The 14283-nt window shown below is 36.6% G+C and overlaps 1 protein-coding gene across 1 annotated transcript in view; it reads right to left on the minus strand.

Moving 5' to 3' along the window:
• Window positions 1-4287: 4287 nt before the first annotated feature.
• ITFG1 (integrin alpha FG-GAP repeat containing 1) overlaps window positions 4288-14283 on the minus strand; it is an 89305-nt gene continuing 79309 nt past the window's right edge. The window contains exons 14-17 of the mRNA XM_019471396.1: window positions 12746-12870; window positions 11588-11670; window positions 9813-9930; window positions 4288-6476 (exon numbers count right to left, since the gene is read on the minus strand). Coding sequence (XP_019326941.1) covers window positions 6417-6476; window positions 9813-9930; window positions 11588-11670; window positions 12746-12870 — 386 coding nt within the window. The 3' untranslated portion in view covers window positions 4288-6416. The remainder of the gene's footprint in view (window positions 6477-9812; window positions 9931-11587; window positions 11671-12745; window positions 12871-14283) is intronic.

Here is a 14283-nt window from a genome sequence, read left to right on the forward strand (position 1 = left end):
TTTCCCCGGCCAGCGGGGGGCATGGCCGCGAAAGGTTGCCGTACCGATAGGCTACATGTAAAATTATAGCAACGGATGTAAGCCCATTAGAGATTTTTTTAAATCTCCCATAGGCAGCATGGGTTGAAGTATCTCAGGGTATTTCATATAGGATGTCTTTTCCCTAGAACTGCCGATCAGGCGAGGCTGAGAGCTTTTGCTCAGGATCCCGGAGTACTGAAGTAAGGGGATGTTTGGATCTGTGTGCGGAGCGTGTTGCAAAGCTTTGTGCAGCGGGCAGGGGCGGTCCGAGCCCCCCCCCCCCCGCCCCCCCCGCGTGGGCGTGCGGTCCTCGTCCCCCCCCCCCCTTCTCTTTATTTTTTTTTAGCCCCGCCCGCAGGATGCAGGAGGTCACGTTCTCCACTTAACTCAGGTCTTCTCCCCATCGCGGTCGTGCATAGTGATGCAAGTCTGAACCTCCGGAACCTCTCCCCCACGCGGAACTCCGCTGTCCGAGCTCAGGCACTTGATGGAAGCAATTTGGAACCCACTCGATAGACCCATTAGATTTTGCAAACTGTAAATTAGATGCTTAATTGCAACTTGCGATTCCGTCTGCTGAAGGAGTAGGGCCGCTCACTACAGTCTCGAACGCGATTGTGAGAGGTGAAAGCTCTGATTTTTCTTGTGGTTTGGTGCTATGTCTTTGAATGTCAAATTCTTTCTACAGTGTTCAAAGGTCAGCATATCCTGTCAGAAAAGGCAGTTCTCTTGCTTCAGCTTATCAGCTAAATATTTCAGGCTCTTCAAGTCACTGTGATTGTCAGTCATGGCGAATTAAGCAAGGAGGGACCGAAGAGCAGTCGGCCGAAGCCAGCGCGGAGCCCCACGGGGCTGCGTGTGCGGGAGGTGGCACTCCTCCCTCCGAGCGCTCCTGCGCTCTGCTCGGCCGCGGGGCGCACGGGAGACCCGGCAAGACCTTACTGTAAAGGTCCTGAGCTTTTCTGGGTATTAAAGATCCATTTCAGTGTTCCAAGAAGCTTGATGAAGTATTAAGCTTGATGCTCTGGCAAAACCCCAAGTTACATAATTATATTATTCCGCTTACTCGAATTGTCCTTTCAATTTCAAATAGAGATGATACAGCCCTTCTCAAAGGGTAGTTTTCCCGTGAATTGTTAAATAGCTGCTGCATTCCCGCAGTGGATAAAGCAATTTCTCTCTGTTCACCTCTTAACCATGTTTTTATAGTGGTATGATGAAATGTTAAATTATATAGTGCAAACTTCTGTATTAAGAGAAGTCCTCATTAGGTGGATCTACTTTGCATTTTTTTCTTTACTAACAATACAAAAATGTTTACTGTAGTAACTCCAGAAAATATCTGACAGACTAATAATTTCTACTGTATCTGTGCATCAGCCACAATTTTTTATTCTCTCTGCAAGTACATAAGCACAAAATTAAAATCTGACTATGCTCTTGTGCAGATTGTTAGGAGCCGGGGGTTGCTTTTTTTTTCTTTTTTTTTGGAATGCACAGCGTAGCTGATGGCAAACTTTGGCTCGGATATCTTTATTACTTGTGATGATATAAGAAATGAGAGAACTAGCCTGATTCTCAGATCTCAAGGTGAATTTGCATTCAAGAAAACTATTTGCGGTCAATTGTCTCACAGCAAGGAAATAGAAAAACCTAGTGATAACTTGTGTTCAATACAAGTTGGTAGTAATTGCAAAGACCCAATCTGCTACAGTCAATTTAACTGCAAAGTTGAACTTCTAGCTTGTCCATTAGAAGGTTGAACAGAGCTATTACACACTTGGGGAAGTGTAGTAGCTTTTCCATCCTGTTCTTTTCCCAGGGCAGTGTCAAGCTGTAAGAGACGCAGGTAGTAGCATCAACTCATAGATTTGGGGCACATTCTGCCATTGTTTACTGCTGCTTTCAGAGAAATTTCTCACATGGACATCCCTGCTGCTGTCTTGCTAGAGTTCTTGTTATAGGTGGTGCTTTAAAATAGTTTATAGTAAAGTAGTGACAGGTCTGAAGAAACTTTCACTTCCCATTTTCCGAGCCTGCAGAGTGCTGGTTTCTAGGGAACAGAACGCTGTGCCACTGGGTCAAGCCAGCAGTAAGCTTGAGTTAGTTAAACTTGAGTTTGGGAGTTAAGAAAGGTTGAAGACAGCTTTTGGACAGCCAGTTGTATATTGTTCTGCTGCTCCAGTGAGTCATCATGATTATTTTTGAATGGGAGTAGTTCACGGAAGGCAATGGGACTCCTTATTTTGATGTAGGCAAATACTTGCACGAACAGTTAAAGAATGAGTCAGTTACAACAGGTGCTCTGCTGCAATAAAAGGCTTAAATTTCCATTATTAGAACTGGTTTTGCCTCCTCCCAACAGTTGTTCCTTAAAACTTCCTTTGGTTTGCTGTTCTGCTACAAGTTTTAATTTTACTATTACCTAAAGCATTTGCTGCTCTTGAGTAGCAGATTGTAGATCACAAATAGCCTTAGACCAGCAGTTTTCTACTACATTTGAGGCTATGTGGATATTGGTTTTAAAAGAGGTTGCAAAAATATAGATGTCAACAGTGAATAATTATGAAAGGAAGTTTGGAGTTACATTTTAACTGTTCCGGTGCCTGGGTTTGTCAGTAGGATTTAGGTGCAGATAATTAAGATAGAAATTGTATATTATTAAGATTTAATTAGAAAATGATAGAAGGTGCAAGTGCCTCTTAGTGTGGTAACATAATATGTAATCATACATAAATACGTGTAATTGGCTTTGTTATTTACTACTGAGTTAAGAACACTGCAAACTTTCAAATAGTCATGACGAATACTGATAGTCTTCAGAAGTCTTCAGAGCTTAACTGTGCACTTCTCTATTTGCTAGGCAATATAATTAGATCTATATTAGAATATACCTACAAACTTTTCTGGTTTAAGTCAGGAAGTTCAGGAATTTCAAAATATTATTAGCATATATTTTACAATTTTTATGGATTGTATCATAGATGGGATCACATTTTTCATTGAAGACAGGATTTAATTATAAAAATAATGCTGTGTGGTTTGCACTTCTCTATTTGCTAGGCAATATAATTAGATCTATATTAGAATATACCTACAAACTTTTCTGGTTTAAGTCAGGAAGTTCAGGAATTTCAAAATATTATTAGCATATATTTTACAATTTTTATGGATTGTATCATAGATGGGATCACATTTTTCATTGAAGACAGGATTTAATTATAAAAATAATGCTGTGTGGTTGATTAATTTCAAAGTGACAGCCGAGGCCGATATTACTAATGCCTCAACAAAAAGATCTTGTCGCCAAAATGGAAAAAAAAATAGAATGGATAATAGGGCTACTGAAACAGCATAGCAATATTTCAGATTTAACATCTCTATTGCTCTTGATTTCTTGACATACTTCTCAGTCTTTGATAAAAAAATTTTCCCCTCCATTTAGAATGTGTTTGAATTGCAGATGTTTTTGTGAAATCATTGGTCTTAATACTATTTATTTGCAAAGTTTGAGATTATTTTAAGCATAATTTTATTTTCTGGATTTAAAAAAATAATTCTTTTGGTTATTAATACCTTCAAAGCTGGCATGGTTAATGCTTTTGCATTGTTTTAACAAAACTAAGCTCTGATAATTATACTATCGTATAGAAACTTACGGATTGACTTCTGTTCTATTTAGGTGTCATTTGTTTGAAAGTAGTTACAAAAGTCCTGAATTGACTTGGTGCATTTACAGTGATTACTTTTCAATTAAGTGTAGCAACAGTTTTTAATAAAGCTGTCTGTTGAGAAAGATGGCCTCATCATAGGAGGAATATCATACTATATAGAATATGCCTATTAATCTGCAGCAGAAAAGTTGGTTCTTTTGGTGGGGGAATTATAGTGCATTAATGATAAATCTGGTAGGAAGATTCAGTCTTAAAGCTTCTCATGGAAGATAAGAACAAAGAAAGATGGTATTTCAACAGCCATCTGTCAGTTGGCATGTCAATGGTATTTTTATATAGGTGAGATTTCACACTGAAGAAGCCTTCCAATAGCATTTCTCACCAGGGCTGCGTTATGGTGGATGGATTTTGAAAGTTAATGTAGTTAGAACTATTTCTCACTTCTTGGTTACTGTGACCATCACCTGGAACTACGCTTTCTAATTGATGCTGCTTTCTTCAACTTACTGGTAGAAGAGTAATAACCTTACCCAAACATATTTTTCATGCTTCTAGAATAGAAAATCAAAGTATGACATGAAACCCTTGGCGAGAGGTTTAACAATATTTAATGCCTTAATTCAAAATAGTATGCATATACTGTTGTGAGCCAAGCTATGAGTAGTTAGAACGTGGGGTAAACTTTATTATAAGAAAGCTATTAAAGCACCAATAATGTTATTGTATATAAATGCAATGTATATAATGCAATGATGCATTACTGAGCATGCAAAATATCTTAAAGCAAAAGATACTGAGTTCATTGTTTTGTTAACTTGACAACAGCTTAAATGCCAGCATGAGATTATTTCATTCCTGACTGTTTTTTCAAAAAACATAAAGGAGGCTAATCTATGTCTGTAGCCCTCTGTCACAATTTTACAACCAACCTTGCTGCCACAGTGGCATTATGCGTTTAGCCTTATTCTCCAACCATCTGAAAAAGACAGGAAAATGTATTGACTTGTGCTTCCTCTTAATTATGAAATCTGTTATTACTTTTGCTGTCAGGATTATTTCTATCAATGGGGTTTAAAAAATCCAGTAGCATTAAGTATTTATCTAGAAAAATCTTACCTTTTCATGCCACTCTAAGAGAAGCATTAAAGGTGTGCATTAAGGAAATACGCTATCCTACATAATAACAGTACTGTAATATGAACGTCTCTCCTTTGCTGGAATCTGATCAGTTCATATTAGAAATATCTAGTAAAACTTCACAGCTTAGTAGACCGCTTATCAGTACTTTTCTGATTTTTGGCTTGGTGCTGCTGTATGAATGGGTCACTGTTCAGCACTGCCACAGTAACAAATTGTTTGACTGTGATTCAGGGTGGACATGATCAGTTCAGCTTTGTACCTGCTCTCTCTTTTCTGTTCCTGTATTGACAAGCAAAGGTAGTGTCCTGTAACAAGTGCCAGACTGGAGGAGATAGCTACTGCAGAGGTGATTGCCTGTAAGACCAACACTTTGTAATTTGTTGAGGAAGTGCGTTCTAGTTTATCAAACAGTATTTATTAGGAATTCAAGTTGACAGATTTAAATGCACAATTTATCATGTAAACTCTTATCACTAAGGAATAACTGTTAAATAAAAACATGATTATATTTAGAGGCTCTTCCAGGATCCAAAGTACACTGGGCAATTGTAACATTATCACCATTTTATATATAGAAAGTTGAGCTACTCGTCTTATGTAATTATTACAGCCTTATGAAATTTGAGCGTAGTAGTGTACACAGATAATGTACATTGCTTAATCCGAGTGTCCTATTATATTCTTTATTTAATCTTTGTTTATCTCATCCCTTAGCAATAAATTTTAGGGAGTCAATCCTCATTCTCCTTCTACTCCAAAATGTTTCTTTTAACTTCTTTAAAAAACAAAACCAAACAAAAAAATCCCATACCTTTCTTACAAGTTTTAAAAAAGTTACTTTCATGATGACTTTAGGCCTTTCTAAAATAAATGTAGTAATAGTTTAATTATAAAAGCAGTTTATGTAATGCTGATACATTTTCATGATTTTTTAATGTGTTGTCTTCTCTTTAGAACTAACACACATAAATGCCGCATCTATCCCATGATGAGCTACTGAACTAGCACTAACGCTGCAGGTTTCTTTTAGTTCTCCAGTTCCTAAATTCTTTAACTGTTGCACATATGGATTTAAACAAAGAAAAATACAGAATACTTCAGGTTGAGCATCATTTAGTACAATCAAAATAATTAATGATCAAGTCATCTGAGAAATTGCTCAAGCTTAATTTTCAGAAATGCAGGTTATTTTGCAGCAACGTATAAATGACAAGACCAATTCAAGTGGTACAAAGTATTCTGCTCACTGAAATGCTAAACTTTATTTACACAGCTTTCTATCAAACATTACTAAAGAATTGGTGGTACGTAAACAATGGTACATGCAATTTCACCCCCTTACTAAGAAAAATAAATTTACAGTTGTGTTAAAGACCAAATGCTATTATATACAGTGTGTTAACTAAAAGGCCTTGTGAGACATTCAGGTCTAATTTTAATACTTTCCAAATAAATACCAAATAACGCAACATTTACAAATAGCACACCAGCAGTATTTTCACGGTAATCATTTTACAAATCAGAATTTAGTATTTCAATTAAGCAAATGAGTAGCAGCTCCTTCATAAATATTAAGGCATGTCACATAGCATCAAAATGGAACCGATGAGCCTCCTGTCGCTTCTCTCTGTCATCTGCTTTCTGAAAAATAATAATAAAAAAACACTTTGTGGGATATAGAGCAATAATGTTACAGAAATGAGTTGTCAAATGTCAGAGAATGGTTGATTTTTTCCAAGTCACTCATTTGACAAAAGGCAAAAAGCTTAGTAAAAGGCCCCAATAATTAGCTTTTAAATGATGCCAGTTTGAGATAGCAATAATCTACTCAAAATTGGCTTCTGCTGTTAATGCTCAGCTGTTTTAGTATTTATGACCCATTATTTTCTATTATTTCTAATAATGCCTTTTTAAGGGGAATATTTCAAAAACGAAGAATGTTTCTAGTATGCATTTATTTAGTCTGCATTATAAAAACGAGATGAAATTACTCTGGATTAACTGTAAATGTCATCTATGGTACACTTAAAATGAGATTCTTGTTAAAAAATTCTGTTAAATACGAATTTAGACAAAGATGGCAGTTCAACCAACAATTAACAGCACCAAGTAGGCTAAAAATGTTCCATGTTTTTGTCTGTATTACGAAAATACGAGGTAGGATGCGTTTCCCTTCTTATTTATGCAGAACACACATTGATCTGCTGAAAGAGTAGTTTGGATGGTACCTGGAAAAGAGAAGCATATTTAAATTGTACCTATAATCCATGTAATGTGTAAAAACATGTCCTCTCCCACAAGCCTCCTCTTGTGTTCTAAAGCAGTAACAGAGTATGAAAGCACTTATTAAAGGATTTTTGAACACATAGTGTGAACTTTTCTAGAAAACAGTGTTTTTGTCATGACAGACAGTATGTGTAAATCCTAGCATAAGAGAATTTACTAAAACAGATTTAAATGCTTTTTAGCTTGCTTATACGTAACTTTTTTTTTTTTGATGAGTAAAATGACGAAAAGCCTTTACACTATGCTGTTGTGTGGGCATTCAGATTTATATCTCAGTTGATAAATATACATGACAATTTTGGTAGAAATCGGTGCACGTGTTCTGCCATGAAAGTTTGTCATCTGCTTTGGCTCAAGGCCAAAGATTTCCTCATCACACAATGTTTATGTATGATAGCAACTCCATTGGATTAACTGTGGATTTTACTGCATTTTGTGGCAGCAGCAGAGCTGTCAGTGGAGTTTAAGATACAGCAGTCTGGCTTTTTGGCAGGGACTTTATCAATGTCAGTAGTATTCTGAATGTCAAAAATGGGGTGGGAAGAAGGGAGTGGCATACTCTTTCCTACATTTAAATGCTTGTCACATTGCACAAAATTTTAGTCTCACTTAGAAAGCAATTTTCACTCCATTTCTCGTATGCTTCCTGAAAAAATTACTACTTCAAATTTGACAGTAACTGATACTCTGATGAATCCATCAAAACTTCTCTAGCAGTATTATCATCAATGTGTCACGTTCACATGACTAGCCTCAAGACCACAAAGAAAGTTATAAAGAATCAGAATACAGGAATATCAAGGTCCTTACAACAATATAGTCTGCTACATTAGCGAAGATGAATAATGGTGCAAATTATTCCTCAATTTCTTTTTCATTTGATGTATCAAAATTAAAAACTAGTAACTGAGATTTAAAAGCTTTTTTTTTTTTAATGGATCCAAAATTTCTATGGCACAACAGAGCAACATACTAACCCTAAACCCTACCGTTATTTAAACAATACAATACTTGGCTGACAGAAGAGTGTGTAAGAACTATTGTAGACAAAGGGCTCCTACTACTACTACTTATCTGCAGAGGTCAAAGTACATGGTTTATTTTAACTGCTAAATAAAACACTGCAGCTTACAGACAGATATATCTTCTGGGGGAAAAGAAAAGACTGTAACTGCCAGTACATTTCCCCCTCCTTTCTTTGCTATAGGTACTCTAGAGTCTGTAAGGGAAAACAGCATTTAAGCAGAACAATGTTTTTATGAGAGGATTACTGAAAGAGGCAGTAAACCAAGAACAAGCTTAGAAACAAGGAACTTTGGAGGTCAGTGATGCACAATACAGCCTTGGTCAAGATTCTTATTTGTTCTCAACGATTTCTTCTAAAAATTGGGAAGGTAAAAATCAATAGGAGGGCATTGGAAAGTTATAGGAATTTACAAATGTTTATACAGTAGTCTGAAAATACACACAATTTATCCAAATATTTGTGCCTATTTTGAGCAAGATGCAGCTGTTGGAAATGAGTTTATAATACAACCAATACACCACTTCATTCACATATACCTAATGGGGTTTAAAATGGCTCAGAAAGCACTCACTGTGGGCTGAGTGCTTCTTTACATTACAATACACAGATTATTATACGAAGAATTGTTTTAAACGTTGACATTAAATCTCCATTTCTCCAGATGGAATTATACATAGTTAATCCTTCTGCAACTCAAAGTCCAAGTATTTTTTCTGCTACTCTTGTTGCTTAAGATGTGTTGGAGACAGAGTTAAACCCAGCCAGTGCATAGTCCTAGCTACCACTTAGCAATGCTTTCTTGGTACAGTAGGACATGCTAAGGACAGTCATCATAAACTTCGTATTTCTTTGCTTTGTGTGTTTTATTTAAATATGAAGCATGCACAAAGCCTATCTGGATGTTTAACAAGGTCATTTTATTTCCACAAGCACAAAATAACAAACAGTTCTACCATGTCAAAATGTGCAGTAATTTTATTTGACAGCTGAGATTATGGTTTGGGTATGTAGTAGCATTTATTGGCAATCCTGCCAGTTGGATATGATTGTGAGCTGAGCATAGTTAGGGAAAATGGGAACGCATTTCTTTTGTGACATGAAAGGCCCCTTTCAAAATGCTTCTTCAAATCAATGGATTTCTATACACTGCATGTATAATTCAGGCACACAGAGCAAAGCAGCCAATATGTACGATTTACTCCCTATACAGTCTTGAATGCTAATGTCAGTGCAATCAGCAAAGAGATACAGAAAAAGAGACCTTTTCCTTATTTTTAGATTACCAGCAGAACTCAATATAAGTAAACTGAGTTTATGTTCCATTTTCCAAAACAGTACTCCTTAAAACTCTGCAAAATAGAAAGCTTAGATACGAAACAAAAATGTCTCATTCAGTTAGGAATAACAGCTTAATGGCAAAAGCTTATCCATGTGGCTCTTCCTTTCCTTTAAGTGTCTTAGAGCTTAAAGAAAAACAATGCCAATTTTTAAGCTTGCAGTAAATACTGAATTAATAATAAACACCTTTTGGGAATTAATGCAGTCTGTGTCAGAAATTATACTGTAGAAAACTACTCAAAAAACCCCAATGTACAAGACCGTAAAATATTTGGAAGTGTTAAATAGTATAGAAAACAGAAAAAACCCTAGTTAATTACGCTTACCTTTTCTTGCCAGTGTAATATGCCAATTATTGCAAGGATGAAAACACAGACACCAATTAAGGCTATAGCTGTTAGCAGCACAATGTTACTTGGGGTCAGATACAGCTTGGCACTCCAGCTATACAAAAGAAAATACAAGGAGACGTTAATACCTTTCATTAAGAAGGATAAAATAGTTTTAACTTATAAAGATGAAAAGAGCCTGCTAGTGTAAGAGAGGTAACAACTTTGTCTACAGAAACTAGTGGCTATACTTAGAGACTGAAGCTTTATGGTGTTTATTTGGAAATATATGGCTTAATAGAATTAGTTCCAGGTAATGCCATGTCTAAATTAATTTTCTGTTTAACTTTCCAAGAATGCTATGGATACCCTCAGGGACTGACTTTTTTCTCATTAGGAGATTTATCTCCCACCCCTGCCCAGGACAAAGTAAAATGTGTAGGAAAACCTTCCACAAAACTGCCTGGGGCCTGGGGAGATGGAGAAGCAGGGTTAAATAAGCCTGTAAGATAGATTGTTTCCTCCACATGAGAAGCTCCTCTTGGACAGGCTCACGGGGTCCAATTGGTTAGGCATCTCTAAGTCTGAAGTTTACCCAGGAACAACTGCAGTTGTAAGCAACAGAACCAGTTGATTATGGCAGGAGAATGCTGGAGAACAACAAAATTAAGCACTTTAAGGGCTTCTGGAAGACATCACTCGAATGTTGTGGGGTCCTGAGGCTCAGTTAACACCCTTTTTGTGCTCCAGGCTTTTGATCATGGGAAAGCTGTCAGCAGGAGGCTCTATGTTGAGGCAGCACTGAGGCCTCTCAGGAAACAACATATCTATGTTAAAAAAAATTATAAATTTAAGAAGTATTTGTTACGAAATCGGATTTCTTCTGGGGATTCTATCCTCTGCTATTCTACAGTGTCCATAAACTTACTTTATAGGAAGGCAAAAATAGTTTAAGGATAAGATGACAGAAAAAATTCTGCGTAACACATACCTTTAAATACCTCAAGACTATAAGTAAATTTTCTTCATCTGGCAGATGCTATTCCTGTGGTTATTAATTAGCAACTCAAGTGGCACATCACTTCTCAACTGTTATTCGTCCTATAGTAAAATTAACTGCTGAAACTGATGTCAGAATCATTTCTGCATGATAAATACAACTGACCTCACTAGTAGATCAAGTGGCAAAAAGCAGCTGGATAATGTCACTAATGTTTTCTCTAATAGCAAAGAGAGAAACATGCTCTCTTTCTGGGATAAACATTTTAATTGCAAAATGAATTCAGTGTTCAAGCTCTTGTGTAACCAACCTGTTCACCTTTACTTAAAGAAAAACATTCATACCTGTGGCAACAGATGGGCATTCAGAAGGGCTGAAATAAAGCTTTTCTATGCAACTAGACAGAAATTGCACGTTTGGTGAAACAAAAATGCTTGCTTCAATCATTACCATCCTTGCAATTTGTCAAAAAGCATGTTGGTAAATCTCGCATATATGTTATTATTTACAGGAGTTGAGCTAGTAATACATTTTGATTGTATGAGCTGGTAAGAGAGTTTGATTGCTTACGGGCACTATCTAAGAGTCTGTGTAAATACTTTTGCATTCTGCCTAGCCACAGAGGCAACTACATCTACAGAACTGAACCCTCCCCATTGTTCTTAAATTTGCTTTCTATACAAGTGACTATTTTTAAGTCTACACATAATACCTAATTTAAACTCTGTATTAATGTAATTTTGTGAAGGGCAAATCAAAATGATGAAGTTACCTTCGAGGAACATTATGAGGATAGGGGATGACTATAAGCTGGGAGTTTGGTATGATAGCTGTCCATTCTTGTTTTCTTATGGACTGAAAGAAAAACAAAGGCTATGTCAATTCCTAACAAACCAACACACTTAAAAGCAAAGAAATTCTCTGCTGAAAGTCTTACAGCTGAAATAATACATAATAACAACATAATAATTGGACCCTCAGATCTAATACACATTTACCATATAAACAAGCACTATATACCTGTGCTAACATTTTAGACAACTGCAGTCATCTTTCGGTCTTAGTGTTAGCTTGAGAGCTTATACACCTCCCAAAAAACCAGGCATGCAAGGTTGTTTTTGGCAAACTTTTCTGTATACAAAAGGAGAACCAAAAACCCAGTTGCTCTTTTTTTATTTTAAATGTAAGTGATTATTCCCTTACATTTGTATAAACGTGTGTATAAATTCTGAAAGCTCCAAAGTGCTTGTAAAAAGCAAAAGAAAGTAAAAGCAAAATAACTGTTGCTGACATGAAACACAGCATCTGCTTAAAAAGTACAAAGCAACAACTTAATAGGGAAAGAAGAAAAGAACCAATTCTACAAAGGACGCAGGCAAAGCAATTATCCAAATCAGAATTTGGCCAGTATGCGAATTCGACTACGTCACTTTTTAAAGTAGTACCATCAGATCTTTAGAGACCGAAAATGGTCAGGACCCTACTTTTATGTTTCAGCTGAAGATTAGATAATCACGGTCATCTCCACCTCCCATCATACTGACCATGGTTTTATCACTGAGGCAGAAAGGATTATGTGAGTTTACAGGCTGGCCAGACCAACCCCAGGAAAGTCTTACAGCTGAAAACATAATAATTGGACCCTCAGATCTAATACACATTTACCATATAAACAAGCACTATATACCTGTGCTAACATTTTAGACAACTGCAGTCATCTTTCGGTCTTAGTGTTAGCTTGAGAGCTTATACACCCCCCAAAAAACCAGGCATGCAAGGTTCTTTTTGGCAAACTTTTCTGTATTCAAACTTAGTTCTTTGATATTCTTGCTACTGAAAAAAAAGGGTCCATAGCAGTATTTCCATCCAAACTCTATTAGGAAAGGTAACACCATAAATATTAGCTTGACAGTCTTAAATCTCAACTAACCTTTTCTCCTAAAGGACGAGGAATGCCAACATACAAGTGGTCGAGGAAATTAGCACTACGTCCCAAACCTAGCACATTGTATGGCAACTGGAGAGCAAAATGTGCTGACTGGCTAAGCTGTCCAGCTGAAATATAATTAGAAAAGAAGCCCAAATAAGTATTTTTGAAAAAAAAGCCCGAAGCCAAACAAAAAAAACCCCCCTCCACAAAACCCAAAAAACCAACCCCAAACCCACTAACTTTCTACACAAATACACATTTCAGAATCAGTAATAAAAATGTTTAAAAAAACTTTAACCAACCGCATGATTATTTAATTCTTAAAGGCTCAGTCCCACAATTCCAAATTACTTGTGGGCACTCACTTGGAGAATAGCCTAAATGCTTTAGATTTCTAGGTAAAATGATTCTTTTGAGCACCATTTCTATGTTAAAGTGAATCTCTACTATTTGTTACAAGTTGAGAGGAAATCAGCTATCCACATTTATTTTGAGATGAGTAGTGCCACGTCTTTTGCCTCATTGATTTACAAGCTCAGACTCAACATGTGAAAGTTCACTTTAATTCTTATTAGTGTTAATCAGTTACTACTGTTTTTTCTTGTTTCACAGAATTAGCTACATTCTCATGAACAAATTCTCAAATAATAAATTGATTTAATGACAACAGGATTACAGTGGTTGCAAGTTAGGTCCTAGTAAGAGCATGTAATTATAAATAATTAAAGGAGAGACTGTAAGGGAAAAACAACATTCTTTGTTTCCTGAAAAGCAGTAGGGAAACAGACAAGTGTTGCAGCTATCAACACGTTCACTAACATCCCATTTGCAAAGTATCCGATAATTCCATTTAAATAAAAATCTTGTAATCTTTTGATTTCTGGCAAACTGATTCAGATCCTACGTAGATTCTTTGTTCATTCTCTAGAAAGCCTCTTAGTAAGTCATCTGGTTCCACAGCAGGAATGGTATCAGCACCTCATAAGCACCGCAGTGAATTCAGCCCTTCACCAGATTAACAGAAATTAATTCAAGGGAACAAGTAGGCTTATGTAATCAATAAAACAGTTTTTCACAAAGATACGACGTACAGTCAGTATTTTTTAAGTGTCAGATTTTTCTCTGCTTTGACAACTGACACATTATGCCTGAAATTGGAAATTATAAGTTAAGTGACAAAACGTAACAGAATGTGAATAAAGAACGTGAATTCACAGCCAACTCCTTTCTACCTCTCTACACTTTCTTCCAAGGCTCGATTCTGAAAGTTAGTATTTTGCTTCAGACAACTGGCTGTGGGCCATACTAGTTGCACTGCATCTTGCACAGTTGCAGCGAACAGAGGGGGGAAAAAAAAACCCCAAACAACCACCACCACAACTTCTTTGGCAAAGCCAAACATCCTTTCAAGAAAAAGCAGAAACAAACTCCCATTCGTGGCTCCTGGAGATAGTCTGATAAGCGCAAGCATGCATTTGCCACTATAAAGCAGCAGCGATCCCAGTGGGAAGTCTCTGGAAAGTGACTGTACAAGAGTA

This window comes from Aptenodytes forsteri, unplaced genomic scaffold (assembly GCF_000699145.1).
Source record: "Aptenodytes forsteri isolate BGI_AS27 unplaced genomic scaffold, ASM69914v1 Scaffold33, whole genome shotgun sequence".
Lineage (NCBI taxonomy): Eukaryota > Metazoa > Chordata > Aves > Sphenisciformes > Spheniscidae > Aptenodytes > Aptenodytes forsteri.